The 24,641-nt window shown below is 39.4% G+C and overlaps 3 protein-coding genes across 3 annotated transcripts; 2 read left to right on the top strand and 1 right to left on the bottom strand.

Moving 5' to 3' along the window:
- Positions 1–6,446: 6,446 nt before the first annotated feature.
- On the bottom strand, positions 6,447–14,339 carry MONOS_1034 (uncharacterized protein; the record flags this gene model as incomplete). Its single annotated transcript, XM_067862782.1, has 3 exons — positions 6,447–7,572; positions 7,774–14,093; positions 14,172–14,339. 3 exons carry the CDS (start codon positions 14,337–14,339, stop codon positions 6,447–6,449), a joined length of 7,614 nt encoding a protein of 2,537 aa, XP_067730055.1.
- Positions 14,340–15,917: 1,578 nt separating this feature from the next.
- On the top strand, positions 15,918–22,104 carry MONOS_1033 (uncharacterized protein; the record flags this gene model as incomplete). Its single annotated transcript, XM_067862772.1, has 3 exons — positions 15,918–16,096; positions 16,151–21,674; positions 21,819–22,104. The coding sequence occupies 3 exons, from the start codon at positions 15,918–15,920 to the stop codon at positions 21,897–21,899; spliced, it is 5,784 nt and encodes a 1,927-aa protein (XP_067730054.1). The 3' UTR covers positions 21,900–22,104.
- Positions 22,105–22,189: 85 nt separating this feature from the next.
- Positions 22,190–24,418, top strand: MONOS_1032 (Guanylate kinase). Its single transcript, XM_067862761.1, has 3 exons — positions 22,190–23,287; positions 23,421–23,777; positions 24,007–24,418. Exons 1-3 carry the CDS (start codon positions 22,256–22,258, stop codon positions 24,187–24,189), a joined length of 1,572 nt encoding a protein of 523 aa, XP_067730053.1. The 5' UTR covers positions 22,190–22,255; the 3' UTR covers positions 24,190–24,418.
- Positions 24,419–24,641: the final 223 nt, after the last annotated feature.

The following is a 24,641-nucleotide window of genomic DNA, read 5'->3' as shown; positions in this document are numbered from 1 at the left end:
AAGGTTAATAAAAAAATACAATATTTAACTAAGAAAAGTTGATCGGAAGGAGTGCAACAAAAAAATAAATCTGGATAACTCATTTGAAGGTTGAAGGAAATCACAGAAAACAGAAATAACATTGAAGCAATTCTTGTTTGGTTCTGGAAGATTGTGAAGATGCAATTTGATAAATTTCACTTGTCATAGCCATTCGATGAGTTGCGGTAAATGAAACATGGAGAAAAAGATGTTTTATTGGTAAAGGGTTATTCGAAGGTCAGTTCAATGAAGAATAAAAGATGAAGAATTTTATTCAGTTGCATAATTTTTAAAAACTTAAAAAGTCAATTGTGAACAATTATCCAATCAAACATAACGTTGAAGAATTTTTTTGGAAATAAAAAATAATCAAAACTATCAAGTTCACAAACTTATATCGCTTCATGTTCCAGCACATTGTGAAAAATTACTGTCTTTCAAAAATGTCTTGTGTTGCTCTTTTTTGTCAAAAGAATGATAATGAATTATCTTTTGTTGGATAATCATAACAATTTCATGCAACCTATTATTCATTTCGCTCATCGTTTTTCAATTTATTTTGCTGTATTTGATCTTCATTGCTTTGTTATTTTCGATGCAACATTTTCGATATAGCAGAACTTCTGTTTTTGAAAAACAATTACTTAAAAATAAGCTCTATTAATTGATCAAATATTTCCTTCTGCAGTGTTTCATAATTGAAATGTCTTCTCTTTTCGAATCAGCTGCAAACAACAAAAAGCAAAAAAGTTTGATAGAAAGAGAGGAACAACAGAAAAGATGAAAACAAACAGTTTTCACAAGAAGTTCACTTTATATTTATGAATTTTACATTTCCGCATTTGCAAAGTTAATAAATGTTCGACAAAGTTTAGATAATTAAGTTTTTTGTATAAAAGATGGGAAAAACCATTATCACTTCGTCAATTTGTTTGGTTTCACATCGAATTACTATTCAGAAATAACTGAATAAATGTTGTTCTCGAATCTTTCATTATCCCGAAAAAGTGAGAAGTGCACCGATGTTTGGAACTTCATAGATGATAAATCTGGAAATCAAGTTGCAAAGATGCTAAAATACATGTTTCTACACACAAGCAAAGGAAAAAAGCATTTCACAGAGATGCAGAAAATTTTTGACAGTTTGTATCAGTTAATGCATTTGAGCGGATCATTATATCTTTTTATAATTGAATGAAATTAAAGAAAAATCTGAATGTATTTTATTGAGAATAGCAAGTCTATATAATTCGGAGGACAACAAGCATGTAAAAGTGGCACTGTTGAAAACAGTTTGCCATGAATATAGCTTCGATCAATTGGAGAAGTATGGATTTAACTGCACAATAGGCAATTATAAATACGCAAAACAGAGCTCCTCGAATATAAGCTTTGATGTTTCACAAGCAAAGGAACATCTAAAAAATAAATAATCAAGATTGTGTGAATTATATCGATTTGAAACCCTTTCTTTAACACTTTCTTTTATTTTCTTAAATTATTCAGAATTAAGTTTTGAAGATGAAGTGATGTTTGAAAAATTCATAATGAACAACTCCACTGAATCCTCAGAATGTTCAAGAATGAAACCTAGATGTAATAACAGTTTGCTTCAATTTACCAATTCTTCAAAAATTAACATTTTTTCACATTGAATTTTGTTTTGTTGAACTAATAAGAGAAAAACCTGCTTGAATCCTTCGACGACGATTTCACAATCTTGAACTGCGATGAATTGACTGAAAAAGACGAAGATCCACTTCATGGCTATTTCGATTCAAGCCAAGATGTTCTTCCCAATGATTCGTATTTTTCATCAGAGAACAATATTCGCATGCAAATTGAAGATGAGAGTGATAACGATCTGTTGTTGGATGTGGAGGAAATTGATGAAGAAGATTCATTAGGTTGCTGCACAAACAGAGCGAACGAAAGGAATTCATGTATATGTGATGGAGCTGACAAAAATCAATCTTTTTCTCATTCATCGGATATTGAAATGGATATTGAATATCCCACAGATGAATTTTGTAATGGGACTCGTGATGATGCATACTATTGTGATTCAAGAACTATCACCGAAGAAACCGAGGAAGTTGTTGACATTGGTGACACTCAACCTTCTTTTGAATTTTGCACATTTTCGCCTTTGCCCAACTTTGGAAACACATGTTGCCTTGCTTCCATGGTTCAAATTTTTCGTTCAATTTATCAAAGCTGTCATATGAAAAAGCGTTTGGGGAAGTTTGAACAGATTCCCATCAATCTTCATTCTCTTTGTACATGCAAGCAAGGAATCAACCATAATCACAGCTCTCTTGATAATATTCAATGGACAGAACTATTCGTATCCGGCTGGTACTTAAAACACAATTTGTCAATTGGAAATCAACAAGAAATGTACTGTGTGTTCATAAATTTGTTTCAAGATTTATCATCTGTAATACCAGAACTGAATAATTTAATGAACGCAGCAATCTGTTATCCAAGAACATGCACGATTTGCAAAGAATCCTTCAATGGAGCATCAGAACCAACTCCAATAATCAGGGTTCAAGGATCCAGCATTCGTGATGCATTGAATAATTCCTTTGTGCTTGATAAAAACAATTCGAATAATAGCGGAGCCTTTTGTTCCAACTGTGATGCTGACACTTATCATTTTTCTCAATTCAAAATTTCTCACTTCCCTCGATTCTTGACATTTTCACTTGAACAAATAACTAACCAAAATTTAGGAAAACTACAAGATTCATTTAACATTGTCATTCTTCAATGAAAAAGGACATCAGAAGGTGAGTGACATTGCAACAAAAGATGGAGACAATTATTCACTTATATCACAACTATTTTTCACAGGAGATGACAACAACGGTCATTTCTTTTGCATTTGCAAAGAAAGAAACAAATGTTCTCAAGATTCCTCAATGATAAATGATTCATGGTTTTTATGCAGCAATGGTACAGTGTCAAAAATATCCAATGAAATTTCAACAGAATTTTCTTATCATTTGGCAAATAAAGCAAAACCATATATATCTGTTTACGAGAAGATAGAAAAGAGTGAGAATGATAACATCAGCAATGTGTTATCTCCTAACTTGATGTCAGCAGTTGTTCATAACGAATTGAATTCGAGAGATAACAGAAGCACTAATCAATCATTTCTGAACCTGAATGAGGAAGAACAAATAACACCGATTATTCAATTAAGTAGTGATTCCTCTTTTGCTAACGATATCGGAGATACACTTCAACTTCCACTCAACTCAACATTTCACTCATCTCAGCAATTCACCTCAACATTTTAACATTTCAATTCCACAAATTCTGCTTCAACTCAAACATTTCCGTCAGCACCTTTAACCACAAACACAAACTATAAACATAAATCATCTTCAACTGTTTCATATCCTTCAATTTTTAACATTCCAGATGATTCTTCCAATTATAATAGAAAACCAAAAAAATCTATCAGATTAATCAACACATCAAAAGTCAAGCTGTTCGAAAAGATGAAGGATGAACTTGATATAGAGATGTCGCTAAGCACATTTTATAAGAGGACAAAGAATCTCAAAAAGGCAAAAAAAAGAAGTGATCTTTGCGACTTGTGTGTCACTTTCGAAAGTTTACATAAAAAGAAGAATTTTCTGAAGGCAAAAAACGAAACTTTATGTGAGAAGGATCAATCAACATTGAAGTTAATCGAAGATCAACGCATTCTTGCTAGACATCAACAGCTTTATTTCCGTCAATTGAAGGATAACTTAAACTCAGATGAAGCTTTGCTTCTATTTGATTTCAAAGAAAATTGGTCCCTGCCAATACGTAAAAATCAATTAAGAAAAGATTTCTATGAAAAAGTTGAAGTTTCTCAACTGTGTATTATTGGATTCATCAAAGATGAGAAAGGCAACTTGGTCAAACACATATTCAACTTTTTTTCAAACACTCTATCGCAGGATTATCGTTTTTCAATTTAATGCCTTCAAGAAGTGTTAAATCACCAGTTGTTTAGTCAGAAAAATTCTTTTCATTTCATATACGATACAGGCCCCCACTTTAGAAATTCCTTCCTTCTTCACTATTTGCAGTCAGACAATTCTTCATTTGCAAAAGGGAAAAAAACAACTCTTTCATTTTTCTGCGAACACCACGGAAAATGCGAATGTGATGGAGAGTTTGGCCATTTATCAAAATGCATTCAAAATGAGCTTGACGATGAAACAGTAATAGAAAATGTTAATGATCTCATAGCGTTCTTTCAAAATAATGCATCTCATTGTGCCTCATTCAAAAGAAATTCTGTTGATGGAAGAGAAAAGCTGCATCGTCACTTTTTAAGGTTTGAAATAACTGGTTTCGGTTTTGATTTCTGTAATAATATTTTTCTTTGTTTATTTTATCAATTTTTTTGTTTGAATCGATAACAGGTTTTATCCATCAAACAAAATACTTTGGAAAAAAATGGTACTGAAAAATATGAAAACTTATTTATTTTATGAAAAGCGTGGAGGTGAAGTTTTCAGATCAGTTGCATCGCCATCCAACGGGAAAGGAGAATACAAAATGCAGTTCGGAGAAAGAAGAGTGAGAGACGAGAGGCCTTTAAAAACATTTAAAACTCGAAACAAAACTTGCCAACCACACAGCGTGGGAAACAATACCTTAAGGTTGTTTGAGAACAGAAAAAAACTGGACAATCAGATTTTTAAATGAACTTTTTTCATAATGATGGTTTTTTAAATTGATTCTTTTGAATTTGTTTTTATTCAAATTTTGTTTCTTGAGTTGTCTGTTGCTCAAGCTTTGAATTATTGTGAAAACAATAAATTCTAAGTACACTCTTTTGCGCTTGTGTAAAAACAAAAGGGCTAGGCTGATTCCGTCCTGGGACTGTGCTGTGACCGGTCCAGCACAGTCCCTTGAAGGCTTTGGGTCCAGAATCAGCCTCCCAGGGCAGACGCTCTTGAAACAATTTTTGAAATAAAACAAATTTCATTCATTTTTTTTGAGTTCTTTAACAGTACTGTTAAAGTTTCAAATTTTTTACTATTTTTTCAATTTTTTGTAGAAATTAATTGTTTGGCTCTTTTGAAAAACAAGTTGTTATTCGATAAAATATTGTTTGAGTTTTATTTTTTTGTTTTGAGAAAATTACTAAAATACTAATGAATGAAGAAATAGAAAAGTGGATTTTTGTGGTTTTCCATAAGAAAAAATAATTAGAAAAGTCAAACATTTAACAAAGAACAATATTTGATAATATTTATTTAACATGGGTAATATTTAATGAAGGACCGAAAAAAAGGATGATTTTGAAAAAAATGTGCCATATTAGTTGGGTTTTTTTCGGTGAATACCCGAAAAAATCAGATGATTTCAATTTTAAAATAAACTCTTTTGTTTTTTTATTAGAGTTTTATTGCGTGAAGTGTCAAAATATGGAAATTATTTTTTTTTAGATAAAATACTTTGCATGACCTCAGGAAAATAAAAGATGTTTAACAAAAGAATTAAAAAGAAAGGATGATGAATCAACCTGAAATCCTTTTGAAAAGTGGGGAATCAATCTCATCTATGTTAAACAAAATATTTTTGACTGCATTTGTTGAATTTGAAACTATAAAAAAAAAATAAAAAAAAATAAAAAAAATTATTTTTCTATTTTAAAAATTAGAAAGGAATCGATGGCTATCATTCAATATCATCGAAAACTGCAGTTTGAAGTGAAATATAACTATTAAAAATGAATAAGCAATAATTCTTGACAGCATTTGTAACAAAATAATTTTTCAAAATTGTTCTTTTCTTTTGTTTTCGTGTGTCAAACACTCCTCTCTCCTTTTTTCAAGACTGAATTTTCATCTCCAATTCATCCTTTCTGTGAATGTACTTTTGTTTTCAATGTCAATTCCAAACAGCTCTGTGCCTTCACACATATCAATAATTAACAGCCAACAACAATGCTTCAGAAAACACACTTGTAACAAAATGGCTGTTTCAGAAATATTTTTTTTTGGGTTTTTTTTTTTTTTCAAATAAGAAAATACATGATGGTTCAAATTGTTTTTCATTTTCATTCATTCCTTTGCCGTTGTATTTCCAATTCAACAAAAAAGAACAATAACAAAAAATATAAAATAAAAGCAAACACTCGTTTTTGTTCAAGAAATCAGCAACCCGCTTTTTGCTTGCGATTCGGAAACCGCAACAAAATTTCTTCACTGCAACTGACCAATTTCAACATTCACAATACCATCACTTCTGTTTCAGCTTCGTCACCCCAATGCCAACTTTCTTTCCCCTCTCCTCATTCGGTGTTTCAAATCGTTCAAAATGTTCGATCCACTCTCATTCGGTTTGTTTGTCGTTTTTTTCATTCTTCCTTTTCCAGTTTTGTGCTCTTCAACCGCAAACAACTACAGATATGATGTGTCACAGAAACTGCTGCTCCCAATATCGCTTCCTCTGCCAACATCGCTCACGTTTTCATCGTCGATTGCATCAGACGCTGTCACAACCACCACCTCTGCTGGAAAGTGCCCGAAGAACTCTCGCTTCAGCTCCACAAGTGTGGGTCTGCTCTTCGCCTGCAGCGTCACACACGCTTTCGTCGTCTCACCAAAACTGCTTGTCTCAATCACCTCCATGTTTGGCCTCTCCCCATTCTTTATCTTCTCTCCCGCTGTCTCAGCCTCATAATCTCCAAATGGGATCTGCAGCGTCAGGCACTCCCACAGCATCATCCCAATCGAGAACACAACAGTCTTCTTTGTTGCATGTTTCTTTGTCCCATTCAGCAGCTCTGGTGCCTTCCACCTCAGACACTCTTTTTTGAAACTATCCTCATCCTCAAAGGCAGATGAGGGCAAAGAGTCGCTTTCATCATCATCATTGCCACTGGCAGATGTCACAACTGTTGATGAAGAGATGGAGGATGAATCTGAGTCATCATCTGATAATAAATCTGAGTGCATCACAATGCAGATGACCATGTGCTCGGAGAAAAGAACAATGTGAGGGCTCAGATTGGAAAGGGATTGAAGAGGGTTTTCCATTTCATCAAATGAGTGGAGTGCCAAATTGGCCACCCAGAACAGGATTTGGGCAGCTGTCATTTCTCTCTCTTGAAGACTTCCAATCGCCATTTCCTTCTTCTCATTCCTCCCATGAAGCAGCATGAACAGCGAATCCCTCAAGTCCACAATCAGCTTCTCAAAAGGCGATGAACAGGCCATGGCATCCACCAAGTTCGACATCGATGAAGTGGTTGGACACAAATCCTCTCCTCGAACAAATGTGGAATCTGAATCAGTTGTTGATGTGGATGAAATAGATGGCGATGGTGTTCTCTTCCTTGTCTCTTCCTCCACCTCCTTTTCTAATGCCCAATCTGGGATCTTGTCTGAATCCTTTCCCAAGATATATTCAGTTGATCCACTCTCAGAGAGAAGATGCTCTGATGACTCTGAGTGTCCCAAGCTTTTCTCATACACTCTCTTCTTCATCCTCTCCTCATTCTTCTTCTCTGCCTCCTTCTCTCCTCTCCTCCACTGCTCCTCTGGTGACATCTCCATCGTCACCATCTCAAATGCCTTCGGATCCTTTCTGATGTTATCATTCACAATCTCTCTCAAATCTTCTGCTTCATTCTTGACCTTCTTCCATTGAACAATAAATAAAATAAATCCAATCAGAACAATCAACAATATGATGCCCATAATTATCACAATCAACAACCAATACGATTTCCCTTCTTTTCCTCCCTCAACAACCCTTTCGTCTCCATTAACCTTGGGTTCACTTCTGTTCTTCAACATAACAGATCTTGTGTATGATGGAGCAGTCGCACTGCCAAACTTTACAAAACATGATATCTCTATTTCCTCATCTGCTTCTGTCACCTTCACCAGATGAATCCTTGCATGCGCTTCCTTCTCCCACACAAATCCCTCTTCATCAAACTCATATCCCTCAGTCGCTTCTTCATCGCCTCTCCTGAAAATCACCTTCAGAGACAGATTGCACGGGAGCAGAAGCTCTCCCTTTGCGATGAGATGCATGCTCTCTCCCTCTTCTTCCATCCCCACCTCCTCCAGCTCTGGGATGAACAGAGGTGATGCTCGCTCAGCTGCAATCCCCAGCAGACTGCACCCTTCTTCCAGAATCCACAGCGAGCTGTTCTCTTTCGCTCCATCTCCCCCTTTCAAGCTCCTCAAATCCACCTCTCCGCCTCCGCTGCACCGAACATTCCTCCGAACAGACTCATATCCTGCAATGTGCACTTTGTTCTCCACAAACTCTCCTTTCTCCACTCTCACTTTCCCGCCATCCACCAGCAGCCCTCCAGCTCCGCTCTTTTCCACTCTCGTATCCCTCATCACACCAGCACTCCCTTCAAGCTCAACCACTGACCCATTCCATTTGCACACCTCGCTCAATCCAAACAAAACTTCTTCCTCCTCCTCACTTCCATTCTCTTCACTCCCTTTCCCGCCACAGAACAAACATGAAACAATCTTCATATCTGTGCAATGCCCAAACAGAGCAAGCTCACCCTGCCTTTTCCCCTTCCACTCGTTCACAAACGAGCTGTTGAACACCTCCACCAAACACCCTCCAACATCAATCTCTGCAATCCTCCCTTCTTCATCTCCAAACGACACATTTCCCAGCGAGCAAAGCAACACTTCGCAGCAGCCCATCCCTTCCTGCCTTCCACCTACCTGCCAGCTCAGCCCCATTGCATGCCTCCCCACCTTCACCTCTTCCACTTTCAGCCTCTCAAATACAACATTCCCAGACACCCCAACCCCTTCCACCTCACAGACACACTCCACTTCGAGCTTGGCCACCTTCACATCAGAAATATACACCTCAGCCCCCGATGCCTCGATCAGCGTCAGATGCACTGCCGAAGCATCTGCCCCTTCCACTGGGCTGAACTCGCATCCTTCCAACGACACACTCCCCTCTGTGCATCCAAACAGAACACAATGCCCCCCTTCCATCACTTCCGCAAACTGGAATGCAAGCAGCCTTATCTCCACTGCTCCTCGGCACTCAACCACCCTCCTCCTCTCCCCCTCGATCTGCCCAGCAACCGCCACCTCTGCTGCTGCCCTTCCTCGCGACAGCACACTCACCTCCTCAAACTCCATCTCACGATCCATCACACTCTTCCCATCCACAATCAGCCTGCTATCCACCTTGTGCGACACATGCATCAGCCCATACCCAACACTCAAGCACGGCTGCTCCACAACCCCACACTGCCGTTTGTCATCCCCGTTCCTCCCTTCCGCAGAACTCACAATAATCGTGTCTGCCTGATACACAAGAATCAGATCCAGCAGATCCATCGGCTCCCTCGACTGCTCGCTCCGGTCAATCCCCAAGATCGCATTCTGCCGCACAAACACATCCTCGTCAAAGCTCATCCGGAAGTGCGTCTCGTTGATCTGCCTCCGCAGATTGTCGCACTCCACAAACACATCCCGCCCTGCAAACGCTGTGTTCGCCTCAAACTTCTTCGGCGCAATCAGCATCCCCAGCTTCCCTGCCCCGTCTGTCCGCACATACATCCCGCCTCCCCGCCCCTTCTCCGTCGAGCACCCGCACTTCTCCACTCGACACTCCCGCAGCTCATACCACCCATCTGCCCCGACCTCCACAAAAATCGCTCCTCCTTTCTCATTCCCAGCCCCTTCACACCCCGTGAACACACAATCCACCAGCTCCACCCCCTTCCCCATCCAGTCCAGATAGCTCACCACCCGGCTTCCATCTCCTGCTCCCTTCACAAACACAAACTCTGATCTATTCACCACCAGTCCCCACTCTTCGCTGTTCCTCTCCTTTTGCTGCTTTCTCCCTCCTGCTTCCACTCCAAGGTCTGCTCTTGATATTGTTGATGCTGATGAAGCAACCACCTCAATCACACTCCCCGAGCTTATGTTGCACGAGCTCACTCTCATCCCTCTCACCTGCACAGACACTTCGTGGCTCGCAACAATCATGCTCTTTCCTACTGACACCGAATCTGCTCGGACATCCTCCAGCACCATCTGTCCTCGAACTGCCTGCACAAACGATACCTCCATTACGCTGTCTCTATCCCCATCCCACGACAGCTTACAGTCCTTCATCATCAGCATCCCACTCCTGCTGGTTACCAGAGACCCTTCTTTGTTTACAAACCCTGCCATTGCACTCATTGTAAGATATGACAGCTCCAGGTTCCCCTCTCCTTCTAGATGTCCGCCATTCCCTCCTGCTCCCATCCCGAATACCATCTCGCTTTTCACTCTCTTTTCATCACTTCCTCCAAAAGACACCACTTCAAAGTCTCTCACCTTGTACTCATCCCTGATCTCGCTCTTTTCCCCAATCACCATCTTCCTCTTTCCCTGCCCCGCCTCCATCTGCCCCATCCCCTTCCAGAACGTGTGGCACGGATCTGCCTCGCTTCCACATCGCTTCACATCATGCCCGCTCCACGACACATGCACCATCCAGTTTTCATATCCAACCAGGAACCGGAACAAATCTGTGTCCTTGTGGATCCCATCGCTCCCAACAAACAGGTTGCTGTCTTTCTCCATCTCGCCAAATTCAAACACAAATGTCTCCTCATTCACACTCCCATTCAGATCAGCACACTCCAGATACACATTCTTCCCCTTCCATGCTTCATTTCCCTCAAACACAACTCCCCGCAGCGTCAGCAGGGATGCACTCCTCGCTTCGCTTCCATTCACATGCACAAACCCTCCTCTTCCTTCACTCACAGAACATTTGCATCCTCTTGCATTTGTGCTTCTCAACACAGCCTTCTCTTCTCCGCTCAGCTCAATTTCCATCACTCCCCCTGCTCTGCTCCCCTCACTTGTAACCCCATCCGCCTCCAAGCTCTCCACAACCACACTCGAATGCACAGCAAACGGCACCTTCTCAAACGACGCTTCCCTGACAGAGCAGTTCTGCACATTCAGCATCCCCTTCAGCGTGCTCACAATCCTGTATCCAACAATCCCGCTCTCTCTCCACTCAAACCCCACATTCGACACATTCACCACCCCGCCTTCTGTTCCCAGAACCATGCTTTGCCCAGCTCCAAACACCTGCGGAAGACTTATCACAAACATCCTCACACTCAGGCGCTCACCACTCCACATCACAGCTTCACGTCCATCGCTCTTCAGCTCCGATTCAACTTGCATCTTCGCCTGCTTTGCTTCTTCTGCCTCAGGCCCACATATCATTGTTCCTCGCTCAAACACAAAACAGTCACTCACCACACATCTGTCACCCACCACAACCTTCTGCTCTTCTTGCACACTCTCTTCCTTCAGATGCCCAATCCCACACCAAAGCGTCCCACATGCAATCTCCTCTTTCCCACACCCCAGAACATCCATCCCGCTCCCTTCCGACACATGCACCTCATCTCCGCTGAACTTCACCAGAAACAGAAGCAAATCAACACTCTCCCTTGCAAATCTTCCATTATCCCTCCCTCGCAGCTCCACTTTGCTCACCCCATCTTCGCCCACAAGCTCCATATCAAACCGTTTCGGAAGGATTGTTGCATTCAAATCCTCACATACCACAAACATATCTGCCCCTTCCACTGCCCTGTTTCTCTCAAACACACACCCCTTCACCGCAAAACAATCTTCCCTGTTCTCCCCAACAACACTCATAAACATCCCTCCTCCTTTCCCTTCACTCCCCCTTGCCTCGCATCCCTCAAATGTGCTGTTCTCAATAACAACCACTCCGCCTTCTGCAACCTCACACTTCAATCCCCCTCCATTTCCATCTCTGCACACACACCCAACCAGCTTCCATTCCATCACCTCCAGGCATTCTCCATCCCCAACCCTCACGTCCATCACTGACCCATTCCCTTCATCGCGCACAACCCTGCCAAACTCTGTTCGCACAAACTCCACATTCCCAACAGACCCACACACAACCATCGCAGTGCTCCTCAGCTCAATGTTCGCAAACAAGCAGTCTGCAAACTTCGCCACCCCATCGCTCACTTCCACAAACCCCACCTGAAACGGGTTTGCCTGTGCTTCTGACTCGCTTTGAAACACACACTCCTTCGCCTCCACAACTCCCTTTCCAGTCATCTTCACCACACTCGATCCTGCCGATGAGCTCGAGTTGTGAATCACACTGAACTTGCTCATCATCAATTCTCCACTTGTCACTTCAAACAGCCCAGACCCTGCCATCACCCTCTCAGATATCACTTTCGAGTTGTCTCTTCGATCCCCATCAAACACCATCGTGCATTCCCCAACATTCACACTCATTTCTCCGTATTCTCCCTCCACCACTGTTATCTTCCGCCTCTCTCTCACACTCAACGCATGCTTCACTGTTTTGAACGGTCTTGTGCGATCACCCCACCCAACTGTGTCTTCTCCTCTTCTCCAGCTCACATACAACTCTGCAAATGAATCACTCGCTGTTGGTGGATTTGGCAGCCATGCGGTTTTGTTCACTCCCCCATCAGTGGCTCGGAGATTGGCACTTGTCGAATAACAGTATTTAACATCTTCATCTAATACTTTTCCAACCCATATTTCATGAGTTGAAATATCTGCACCAAGGCTTTTATTATTCAGTGAGTTTCCACTGAAAAATATGAAATAAATGTGTGCGCCAATTGGATCTCCACTAGACCATCTGAAACTTAAAGCGCCATATCTAACAGAATGACAATTGGTGATAACGCAATCGCTTGTTGTGGTTATTCCGAAACCAGACCAATAATTAAGCCCTCCTGCTCCTTCTGTGGCCTCACCATTTTTTATGATACAAGATGATACAGTTCCAGACTTGTCATTATAAATGCTCAGAGAACTGTAATATTGGGCCGAGCAATTCAAAAAGTTGCAACATTTGACTTGATAATTTCTTGATCCTCTAAAATGAATCCCCCCACAAACATATGAGGAATTACAGTTTGTTGCATTTGTATCAAAAAATTTTGAGTTCAAAACGTTTTCGAAATACGTACATCCTCCATTATAATCATATTCTGGATTAGAGTTACCACACGAACACTCATTGAACCAGCATCGCAATAATTCGCATGTTGTTGATGCTCCAACAACTTTCAAAGCTCCACCGTTTTCAGTTGGCGATGTGCATTTGAAAAAACAATCAGTAATTTTTATGTCTCCTTCTGCGAAGACTTTTCTTTCATTGAATGTCTGGTTTTTCTCTTCGACTGCACTGTTGGCACAGCCCACATATGATGTATTTTTGCAGCTGAACGAAATCTTCGATGGTGCCACCACTGTTCCGTAATATGGCTGGAAGCAGTCCACAAAATAACTGCCTGACACTTCACATGTCTCTGCGAAAAGCTTCAGTTCTTCCTGTTTTCCATTTTCTGCTCTTCCTCTTGTGATGTTCTTGAAGTTGCATTCCATCACACTGACACGCACAAACGATCCACCACACAAAAGTGAAGACTCTTTCATTCCAATTATCGCATCAACAAATACAGATTCTCTCAAAACAAACTCCAAATACTCGTTTCCTTCAATCAGCGGTGCCTCCAGGCAACCAAAATCTCTTGTTGGTATCATTGAAACATTTTCCATAATTGCCTTCCCGCTTCCAACTCCAAATGGCTTTTTGCTCAGATCCATCCCTCCAATTTCACAAGCAAAAAGCTCTATCAGGGATCTATCGTTCGCTTTCAGAGTGAAGGCATTCTTCGAGCATTCAATCTTCATTCCTTCAAAGTGCACACTCGAATTCTTCACCACAAAAACACCCTTTTCTTCGCTCGGCGAGGCGACTTTCGCAACCTTCAGCATTTCATCCTTCACAATATCTCTCATAAATGTGTTTCTGATTTTTTCATTCGCAAATGCAGAAGCAAATGCTGAACCGCTCGTATTCGTCTTTCCTTCGTTTTCGTAGAAATCAGTTATTGACCGATTATCAAACCCATCTCTTCCTTTCTCTTCTGTGTGCGAGACAATTACAATCACAAAGATGGCAATGCAAAAAATTGTCATTCCCCAATCTTTCTTCAAAATGATAAATACAATAAATATCACAAAATGGGAATAAATGTTAAATAAATACTAAAATGGGTTTGATCGTACCTTTTTGTGTTTCTCGTCGATTTCATTGATTTCTGTCTTTCGTTCCATTCCATTTGCATTTTCATATAATCGTTGCTTCATCGTTTTTTTTGAATTTCTTTTAAATTTATGTGATTCGTTCTCTTCGAAAAAATCATTCCATTCTTCGTTTGGCTTTGTAATATTCATTTTTATCGAATTCCTTGAACTGGCATCTGAACATCTATCAAAAATAACACAATAAAATTTATTAGTTTTTCTGTAAAAAATGAATTGCTTCAAAACAGACTTTGGTATCAAAAAAATTCTGGAGATAGCAAGAATACCATGTTAGAATTTTGGAACTTTTTGAGAAACAATCTGTACTTTTTGATTTCAGTCATTTTTTTCATTTTTGGCGTTGCAATCAGTGCGAAAGGAAAGGGATATCAATTGAACATGTTTATTGGTATTGCTAACTTTCTCTTTTGAGATAGAACAAGGATTAGGAAAGTCGCCATCTCTCCCCCAAAACAAATCTTCAATTTATTGTTTTACACATTCAAGCGATGATCATAGAAGATTGCTCGAATCTATTTGAAACTTTTTGCAATTATATCATGTCCTCGTTCTCTGATGCTGACATTCTTTTGCTCCAGTCAAACTCACATGCAATCAATTCGTGAAAAACATTATGAACAGATTTTGCTGATATTTTTCAGAAATTCAAATAAATATTCAAGAGTAATTTTCATTATTGCGAAAGTTCATGAAGACATCTCAATATCTTTTTTCATTTCATGGATTTATTTTTGATAAAAATCCTTTTGTTCACAATTTGTAGCATCAATAGTTATAGCTGCCGTGAGTGTAGGCACAACTTTCCTTTTGGGTACCCATGCAAATGAAAGGTGTGAGCGTCTGATCTTTCAAAAAGAAGTTCAACTCTCTTGATATTATTGCTTTGTCCAAGTGTTCGCTGAATAAACGATTAAATCAATACAACAACTCGATGCACAAAGACATGTATCTTTTCTGTGTTGGTTTTTAACACGTTATGTCAATTTGAAATTTGTGGGCAGAATTCAAGGCAAGAATCAATATTGTCATTCAATTGTTCCATCAAGCAGTTTTCAAGTAAATTCTTCCGAAAAGTGTTGTAAGAAAATTATGAGTAACACAAAATCTGGCTAACATTGTTTTTGCGTACTTGCTGCTCTTGAAATAAACGATTTTCATTTTGAGCTTTACCCATTGCAAAATTTTTCATCATTGAAATTTTCAATTTTGGTGAATAGCCAGTCATCTGTTCTTTCTGAGAAGCGTAGCGTTTGTTACCATTTATTAAGTGTGCATGCATTTCTCATTTCCTGTTGTGTTTTAAATGCTATGTTTCTGCAAACTGTTCTATTTGATTAACTTGTAATTACACATTTCTTTTATAGTTGTGCGTTAAAATTGGCTTGAAATGCATCGTACAACTTCACACTCAAAAGTACGTGACGGTTGTTTTGCAACTAAAAATTCATCGAAAACTACTGAACGAGAAACAATTGTTTGGGTTTTATTTAACAATTTTTCTTTCGATAATCCATTTTTTGAATATTTAAAATTTATTTTTGCGAAATCATCAAACGTTAATAATTGATCTTTTTATATTTTCATGAACTTGAAATGGAAATCGAATTCATCTATTTAATGAAACTTGCTAATTTTCAAAAATAAATTTAATTTCAGAGAATTGATGAGCAAGATGAAAATGAAAGGAAAGATGCACCAGCTTGGCAGATGCGATTGTCAACGATGAGAGATGAAAAGCAAAGATCATTCGATGAAAAAGCTCTCATTGGAAGTCTATTAAAAAAAGAAAAAGACAGAAAGTATGCATCTCCCAGCAGTGAATCTTTTAAGAATGAGCAATACCCTGCACCGGCGACTCATGGTCATTTCTCTTACCAAAATGAAAAGTATTATTTGCAATGTTTTGCTTTATTGAAATTCAAATCTTGATTTTTTATTAGATTCAATGAATTGGATCAAACAATTTCAAAGACAGCTAAACCTTTGAAACAGTTCAAAGTCAACATGCCTTCTCCATCTATGAGTCATTTGCCATTGGAAATGAGTTATGACGATTATGAAATGATCGAACAGATTCGAAAAAAAAAACAGAGAAATTCAACTTCTTCAACATCACCGGCAATTTCACAAGCGCATTTGTTTCCACAAACTCGAAAATCATCCATGCATAACTTAACAACATCACTGCCTTCTCCGCCTCTTTCTTCTTATTCTTCGCCAACTTCTTCAAATTCTCGCTCTTCTCGAAACAATTCCACTGTTTTGGCAAACAACATGGCAAGTTTTGAGAGTAAGCCACAAATTCAGAAGAAAATGAATGCATCTGAAAAGGACAAATATTCATTTGCACATTCGCCTACGTTAGAAACTGTTTGTGCAGGTATCTGCCCAGGCAAACAGAATGGGATGCCAAAAGAGAAAGAGAGTGAGCAGCACAAAGACGAAATAAGACTGGGAATTGAACAGAAGGTTGCTTGTCATCTCCCACTTGAAAAGAAGACCGCGAAGTCAAACACTTCATCGTCATCATCATCGTTCTCGACATCAACTTCATCATCATCATCAATCAGAAATAGATCGCTTAATTCTCCTTATTCATATTCGTCTCCCTCACATTCCACTGTAGCTTTATCTCCATCTTCTCCAACATCCTCTTCCTCTTCTTTGCCTTCCTTTGCTGTCTCATCAAAAGAAGGCTCTTCAAGAAACAGCTTCAGCGAGCATTCAGTTCAAAAAGCAGCAGTCGAGTCATTCTTCAGCGCTAAAGCAGATCCTTCCGTTGAGCAATCAAAAAGCATGTTCCGCACTTCTGTTATTCCGTCTCGTTATTCACATGCCTCACACGATGAACTCAATCCAAAGGAGAATTTCCATTCAGCATCATCTGAACAGGTGCTACAGTCTTCTTTGCCTGTGGAAAAAACATCAGCTGCTCCGCTGCCGGTTCAGTCACCCCCTTCAATAAAACTGGTAAAGCGGTATTCTCAACATAAAGCAATAGAATCGCCTTCTTCTCCTTCTACTTCTTCTCCTTCTTCTTCAGTATCATCATTACTTATCAAGACAAAAGAAACTAAAGGACCATTTGATTCGCAAGAGTCATTTTCATTGCCAAAGAAAGGATCGAAGAAAATAAACACAAAAAGAGAAGAAAAAGATAATGAGAAGGGTTTGCAGATTTCATCTCCACATTCAAAGACGAGGTTGAATGCAGAAAAGAGTCAAAAAGACAAAAGAACAAAAAACAATGAAAAAAAAATTGAAGACCAAAAATTTGAAACCAAAACAAATAAAGCCAAAACGAGAACGGATAATGGGTCGTTTGAATTGGGCAGCTCACCGAAGGAAAAAGAAGGAGAGGAAAAGAAGTTTGACTTCACACTTTCTTCTGTTGAGCTGTTTCGAAATCACAGAGACAACGAAATAGACGATGAAGTCTTGAGAGAAATCCTTTTTGGCGATGAAAACACAGCAGAAGAAGAGAAAGAAGGGAAAAATTGTTGTTTTGAGAGAGGAAGCTCTGTTTATCAAATTGAAAGTGCTCAGGATAATGATAACAATGATGAAGTTAGTAATAACAATGATGATTATGAGGAGGGGGAGGAGGAGGATAACAATGAGAAAACTGATGAAATTGATATTTCTGCTCCGACTGGCAGTGAAATGAATCACGATGAGCGAAAAAGCGTGTTTCGACGGAACATCAAAGGGAAAAGTGAAGATATTCAGAAAACGTATCAAGCAATGGAAGAAAAAGAATATGAAGAGAACATCGCAGAATCATTTGGTCAGTTTGATAGCAAAAAAGATTCTGAAGCAAAAGAGGAAATGGAAATTCAATTTGAAGCAGAAAATGAAAACAAACTGAATATTATCAACTATGAGGAAGAGGAAGAGGAAGAAGAAGGTAGTGATGGCAATAATTATGGCAATGATGAGAAGGATGAGGATGAAGGAGATGAGAGGCAAGAAGAAGACAGCTCAGACGATGAGATAAACTCAGATGCAGAAGAGCTGAAAGACATCGATCGGTTGCTGACAATCACTCCTCCATTACATTCAGAGAGCACTCACAACTTTGCTAATGAATCTGATTCGAATAAGAATACCATTAAAGATTCTTCTTCTCCTTCTCCTCCTCCATCACATTCTTCTTATTCTGAAAATAAAACCAAACAATTTTTCAGATCACCAAATAAAGCAAATGAGACGGGCACTAAAGCATCTTCTTCTCATGCACCTTCTGTTCCTCTTGTATCTCCCTCTATTCTATCTCCTGCTTCATTGAATTCTTCTCCTTTAACCTCCTCCTCCTCATCCTCATCATCCTCATCATCCTCATCTTCATCATCCTCATCCTCATCATCTTCTTCTTCCTCATTCACCTCACCTCATTCACATTTCAAAACATCCAAATTGCCCAATCTCTTCAGCACACCTCCTCCTCCTCCTCAGCCTTTGCATCCATTTCTGCTGCCAACACATCCTTTTGCTTCGTCGCCGCCTTCCTCGTCGCCCTCGCCCAGGATGAGAATGTTCCATTCTTTGTCTCCGAAGCGCTCGCCTTCGATTGACGAGGATTTGCTTGGGAACGAGCAGAGAAGAGAGAAGAAACACAAAAAAGGAAAAGAGGAGAGAAGCGAAAAGGAGAGTGCGAGGCGAGTGGAGGAAAGAGGAAGAAGTATGAGAGGAAGATGGAAAGAGAGAGAATACGCAGAGAGAGAAGAGACAGATGAAAAGAAAAGAAATTCAGAAGCAGTGGAAAGTGGGATTGATGAACGAAATGAGAGAGAAATGAGCAAAGATGATTTCTTTGTGCATACAATTGTTGGGGAAGCAGAAGAGAACAAAGAAGCTGAATTCGTTTCATCCCCCAAAGAAGGTCGAAATAAGTTCTCTTCTCATCCAATTCAAACAGCAAGCACTCCTCTGACAGACACAAAACATCAGATGAAGATGACATCTTCTTTCCCTTCTCCACAGTTCAGCACTCCACATGCACTTTATGCGCCTCCTCATAATTCTCCGTCTCCTTCGCCGGCTGTTCTTGCGAAGCATTCGTTTGGTTCAGACAGCCAATCTGCACTTTTCAATCGATTTGTGCAAAATTCTTCCATTCCTTTGACAACACCTTCAATTCTCGCTCTGAATGAAAGAGAAGCTTTTGATTCTTCTTCTTCTTCTCCAAAGGTAAATGGACAAGGGAACAAGACAGAAGAAGCATATCAGTCGTATTTGAGGCAGGCTCCGCTGCTGTCGATGCCTCTTCTGAAATACGAAGAGGAAGAAGAAGCAAAAGATAGTATTGAAATTCCTGTTGTTGAGCAGAACGGAAAAATTAACCTTGACAAATCGAAAGAGAATGAGATAATTGAAAGAGAAAAGGGAAGAGAAGTGGAAGGAGGAAAAGATGAGGGAAAAGAAGCGAAAATGGAATATATTTCTACAAACAAGACAAAGCAACAACAGAGCAATCAGAAAGAGCAGATGAAAACAGACTCGCCAGACAAGAAGAATGAAAAGGAAAGCATTTCAAATGAAAAAAGACGTTCACCAAAGAACAACAAGCGTTCAGAAGAAGCAAAAAAGATGAAAATTCTGGAGCTGATTGAGCGGCTGAAGATCGAACTTAACTTTTTGGAGGATTCGGGTAATTCTGATGATGGGAAAGAAGAAGGTGAGGAAGAAGAAGATGATGATGAAGTGGAGGAGAAAGGAAAAGAAGATGAATATAATGAAGAAGATGATGATATTGGAAGTAATGGTGGTGGGTATAAGCATGGAATCCAAAAGGAAAGAGCAAAGCAAAAGAAAAACGAAGAAGCCAAAATTGAGAAAGCTGAGAACGTGCAAAGAGAATACAAAGCTTCTCTGAATGGAAATTTCAAAAACCCTCAAAATTCCCACAGAGAAAATGGTAAAGAAAAACAAGAGAAATCCCATATGGATTCACCAAAAATGAATAAAGCGAATGATGAAAGTGCGTTTGACTTGCTCAAAAGTGAAAGGAGAGAGAAAGCAAATGAAGAGAATGGCTTGAACGATGCATTTGTGTTTGAAGAAGACGAGCCAATTGGATACAATTCATCAAATAGAAAACAGCTGCCTTTTGCAACTGAAAGTGCCTTTGATACCAAAAAACAGAGTATTACTGATGATTCTCCTTCAAAAAGCTCTTCAAAAGAGCAAGCAAAGAATTACCTTAGTCAATCAAACCTATTTTCAAGCAATTTGGCTGAAAGGGAAAGCCGACGTCCACTTGCCTGGGAAGTGAGCACTGAAAGTGAGCAACCTCAGGCACTTGCTCCTTCTCCTTCTCCATCTTCTTCCTCTTCCTCTTCATCATCTACTTCTGATTATACTTGGTCTTCTCTTTTTAAGGAGCCACGCTCACAATCGCTAAGTACTCTTGTGCCATTCACTCAGCCTCCGATTCAACACACTTCGTCTTCTGAATCATCTTCTTCTTCCTCTTCCTCCTCTTTTTCGTCTTCGTCTTCGTCTTCCTCTTCTTCTACTTATTCCTCTTCATTTCAAACACCTTCGCAGTATTCACCGCACTCTCTTTCGCGCATTTCAACATCCCCTCCTCAATTGTCCTCTCAGCTTCACGAAAGTCCAATGGATTTTTCTTCTTCCTCATCCTCAACATCACCTTCATCTCCTTCTTCCTCTTCGTCCTTTTCTTCATCATCATCTTCTTCTTCCTCTTCTGTTTCATCCCATGAGCTCACTCGTTTTAACACAGATGCTCCTTCTTCAGGCACATCCTGGATCGAAAGAGACGATCTTCTTCCGCATCAGCGCAGGAGGTTGGAGCGTTTGATGCAGCGAGAGGAAGAAAGGAGGAAGAAAGAGGCACAATTGAGAGAGCAGAGAGAAAGAGTAAGTCTGAAAGCCAAAGAGAACGAAAAACTCAGGAGAAATGAAAGGCAAGAGGAGAAAGAGGAATACCAAAACAGCTGCGAATCTCCAGAGTTTCCTCAAAGGCCTCGTTATCCTCCTTCCGGCAAGCCTCCTCTACCACTGCACCGCTTTCCATCGTCTCCTTCTTCTTCTCCTTCTCCCTCACAGCAGTTCATTGCAGACTTCTCCACTCCACGTTCGCCCAACTCGCCCAGCTTGCGTTCTCTTTCACGAACATCCACATTCCCACTGCAACAACAGCAATATCCACAACAGTCTCAACAGCCGCGTCGTCTCACACACGCTGCGACCTCTTCGCCTTCAGATTCATTACTCAGAGTTCGTTCATCGACTCCTGTTAGTTCTCCTTCGTCTGTTCCAGCTGCTCTGATTGACAGGCTTGCCAGAGGAGAAAGGGCAGTGGTGACGCGGAGGGAGATGAGGGAGATAACAAACAGGAGGTACGCGTCACTGGGCGAGGTCGTGTCTTCGAGGGAGAAGGAGAAGAGGAAGAAGGAATATTCGATGCACAGGGAAAGAGCAAAGAGGATGGCTGAGGTATGCAATTAATAACAATGAAAGAAATTCATTTTTTTAATAAAATATAATTTTATTATTATCATTTCGTTATTTCTTGTGAATATTATTTATTAACTATATGCTTTTCCCCTTGCTTTTTAATAATCTCCATAATATTTATAGGCTCATCGAAGACAACTTCTCCAAAGGAATCATCGCTCAGCATCTCCTTCTCTCTCGCTCTCAGATGAAATAGAATTGTGAGGAATAGAAATGAATTAAACCTTTGTATTGTGTAAATGTGTAGACATTTGTTTTTTGTATCTCCTTTTTATTTTCTTCTGATTTTTAAATTTTTATTTCATTTTTAAGCATTTGCTGAACAATTTATAAACTTTTTATTTTTGTTCTTGATACTTCGTGCTAAGAAGGATACTTTTAACAATATAAGTAGTGTGACTTTCCTTTTGAATAATATATTGTATTTTTAGCGAAAATTCGATTATTGATATTCTTAAAAATGAGAGAATTCAATTAATGATAACTAATGGGCCATAATTAACTGTTTTTCTTCTATTTCGGGACTTTCGAAAAAGATAACATTTTTTTTGAGATTGTCCATGGAAGAAGAAAAACAAGAAACAACCGATGAACAGCAAGTGGTAGACGAAAAGCTTCCAGAAAATGTTGAAAGTGAGAAACAAGATGTTCAAGAAATTCCTTCTGAACAAGCTAATGAAGAGACAACCAAAGAAGAGGCAAAAGAAGAAACTCCAGAGGAACCTCATGCAAAGCCAAAAACAAAGAAAGATATTGATGAAAAGTTGGCATCGTCCCCTTATGCAAAACGTGTTCCACGACGTCAATATAACGCAAAAAATTCTTTCACTCCAAAGCCAATTCCTCTTCATGCAGAGCCAATTAAAAGAGAACAAAAGGTGCCTCGTGATGGCTCTGCTCCTCCGAGTAATCAAGCTCATTCGTCTGAGACTGCTTCTCCAAAACATGCATCCACCGTAACTCCTCATGCTGCATCTCCTAAAAAGGAATCAAAGCCACATCCTCTTTCTAGTGCATCTTCTTCTGTATCTGCTTCCAATCAACCACATCATCAAAGCACATCTCCACATTCAAAACAAGAAACTCAAACTAAACCGGCTGCAAATCAAAAAACAGCCCCTCAACAAAAAGAGCTATCACACACAAAGTCAACGGTCTCACAAAAATCTGTTGATTCCTCGAAATCTTCTCCGCAGCCAAAGCCTCATTCCGTTTCAACGTCTCCCAAAAAGCCTTTGGCAAAAACAACATCAACCGTATCAACAGCAACTCACAGAAGCTCAGCGCCTGCACGTTCAAGTGCTTCGTCTCCTGCCAAAGCTGCGTCAACGCCCAAAGCAGCTTCCAAGTCAAAAGCAGCTTCGACGACAGGAAAAGTTGCTTCTCCTTCAAAATCAGCTGCATCTCCAAAATCAAAAAGTGCAGCTGTTAAACCATCATCCACTTCACAGCCAGCAAATAAATTAGCTGGTGAACAAAGCACCTCTTCCTCTTCCTCTTCCTCTACTCCTTCATCTTCATCTTCCACTTCTTCATCTGAAACGGAGAATCAGGGAACTTTCTCGAAAATAGTCGTGATTGCTGGCCCTTCGGTTTGTTAATAGTTTTTCTTGAAGCAATTTCATATTTCATAAATTACAAATTTTATTTTATCTTTTTATTTATATTAAAATTATGATGTACACCTCAATATTTATTCGATCATCTTCAACTTCTATTTAAAAGGGTGTTGGCAAATCAACAGTCATCAAAGCGATGATAGCGCAATATCCAGACTCCTTTGGCTTCAGTGTGTCACACACGACACGGAAGCCTCGCCCGGGTGAAGAGAATGGAGTGGCGTATCATTTTGTGGAGCAAGACGAATATGACAAGATGGTTTCAGAGGGACTGTTTTTGGAGCATGCAGCTGTTCATGGCAATTACTATGGCTCGTCTGTTGAGGCTGTGAGGAGAGTGACAGAGGAGCAGAAGAAGATATGCATCATGGATATTGACATATGCGGATGCCGGCAGATAAAAGAGAGGAAGGATTCGATTAAGCCTGCATTTATAAGGATAAGTGTAGATAAAGATGAATTGGTTTGTTTATATTCTGTCCTCTGAATTATAAATTGTTATTTTAATATTTGTTGATGCTTGATGATGAATTGTTTCATTTTGAACAATTCACTCACAACTGTTGCAATTAGACAACTTTTATCTATTTTTTTTATTTTCTAATTAATTTATTTATGAACTTCAATTTTTCATGAATTATTTTTCTTTTCTTTTCTTTCTTTCTTTAATAACATTTTTTTCCCCCCAATAGAGGAGGAGACTAACTGAAAGAGGCACAGAAACTGAGGAATCTTTGGCCATTCGCTTGAAAAATGCTGAAGGAGAGCTTGCTCCTATGCCTCAATTCTTTGACTTAGAAGTTACAAACAACATTGTTGATGATTGTGCTCGTGAGATCTTGGAATTCTTAAAGAAATCTAAGATTTTAGAATAAATATCACCTGCTTTTTCCAGAAAAAATTCAGTTTTTCAGTTTTATGTTATTGTTAATAAGTTTTTTACCAAGCACTTTTTTTTTTTGACTTTCAAAGCAACTCATTTTCTTTGTTATTCAAACTTTATTATTTTAAGTTTCAGCTGCTATTCAAGAAAATTATTGAAGTAATTTCCTTTTTTTGAACTTCATAAAAGTAATATGGGAACAAAAATGATAATTTTTACATATCTATTTTTCTTCTTTGTTGAAGGTCGTGAAATCTTCACTTTTCAAAACCAAAACTTTGATTTTACAGGCCTTGCAAAAGAAGGGTTTGTAGCATGCAATATTTATTTATTTTATCACAATTGACGAATTTTCAGTGACGATTATTATCGCCTGAATAGTACCTTTTACGATATTTATTTCAATTTCAGGCGGCCTGTAAGTTGTAAGCATCTTGAATACTG

Source organism: Monocercomonoides exilis, assembly GCF_001643675.1.
Source record: "Monocercomonoides exilis strain PA203 chromosome Unknown scaffold15-1837935, whole genome shotgun sequence".
NCBI lineage: Eukaryota > Preaxostyla > Oxymonadida > Polymastigidae > Monocercomonoides > Monocercomonoides exilis.
This window is presented reverse-complemented; position numbering and strand designations above follow the sequence as displayed.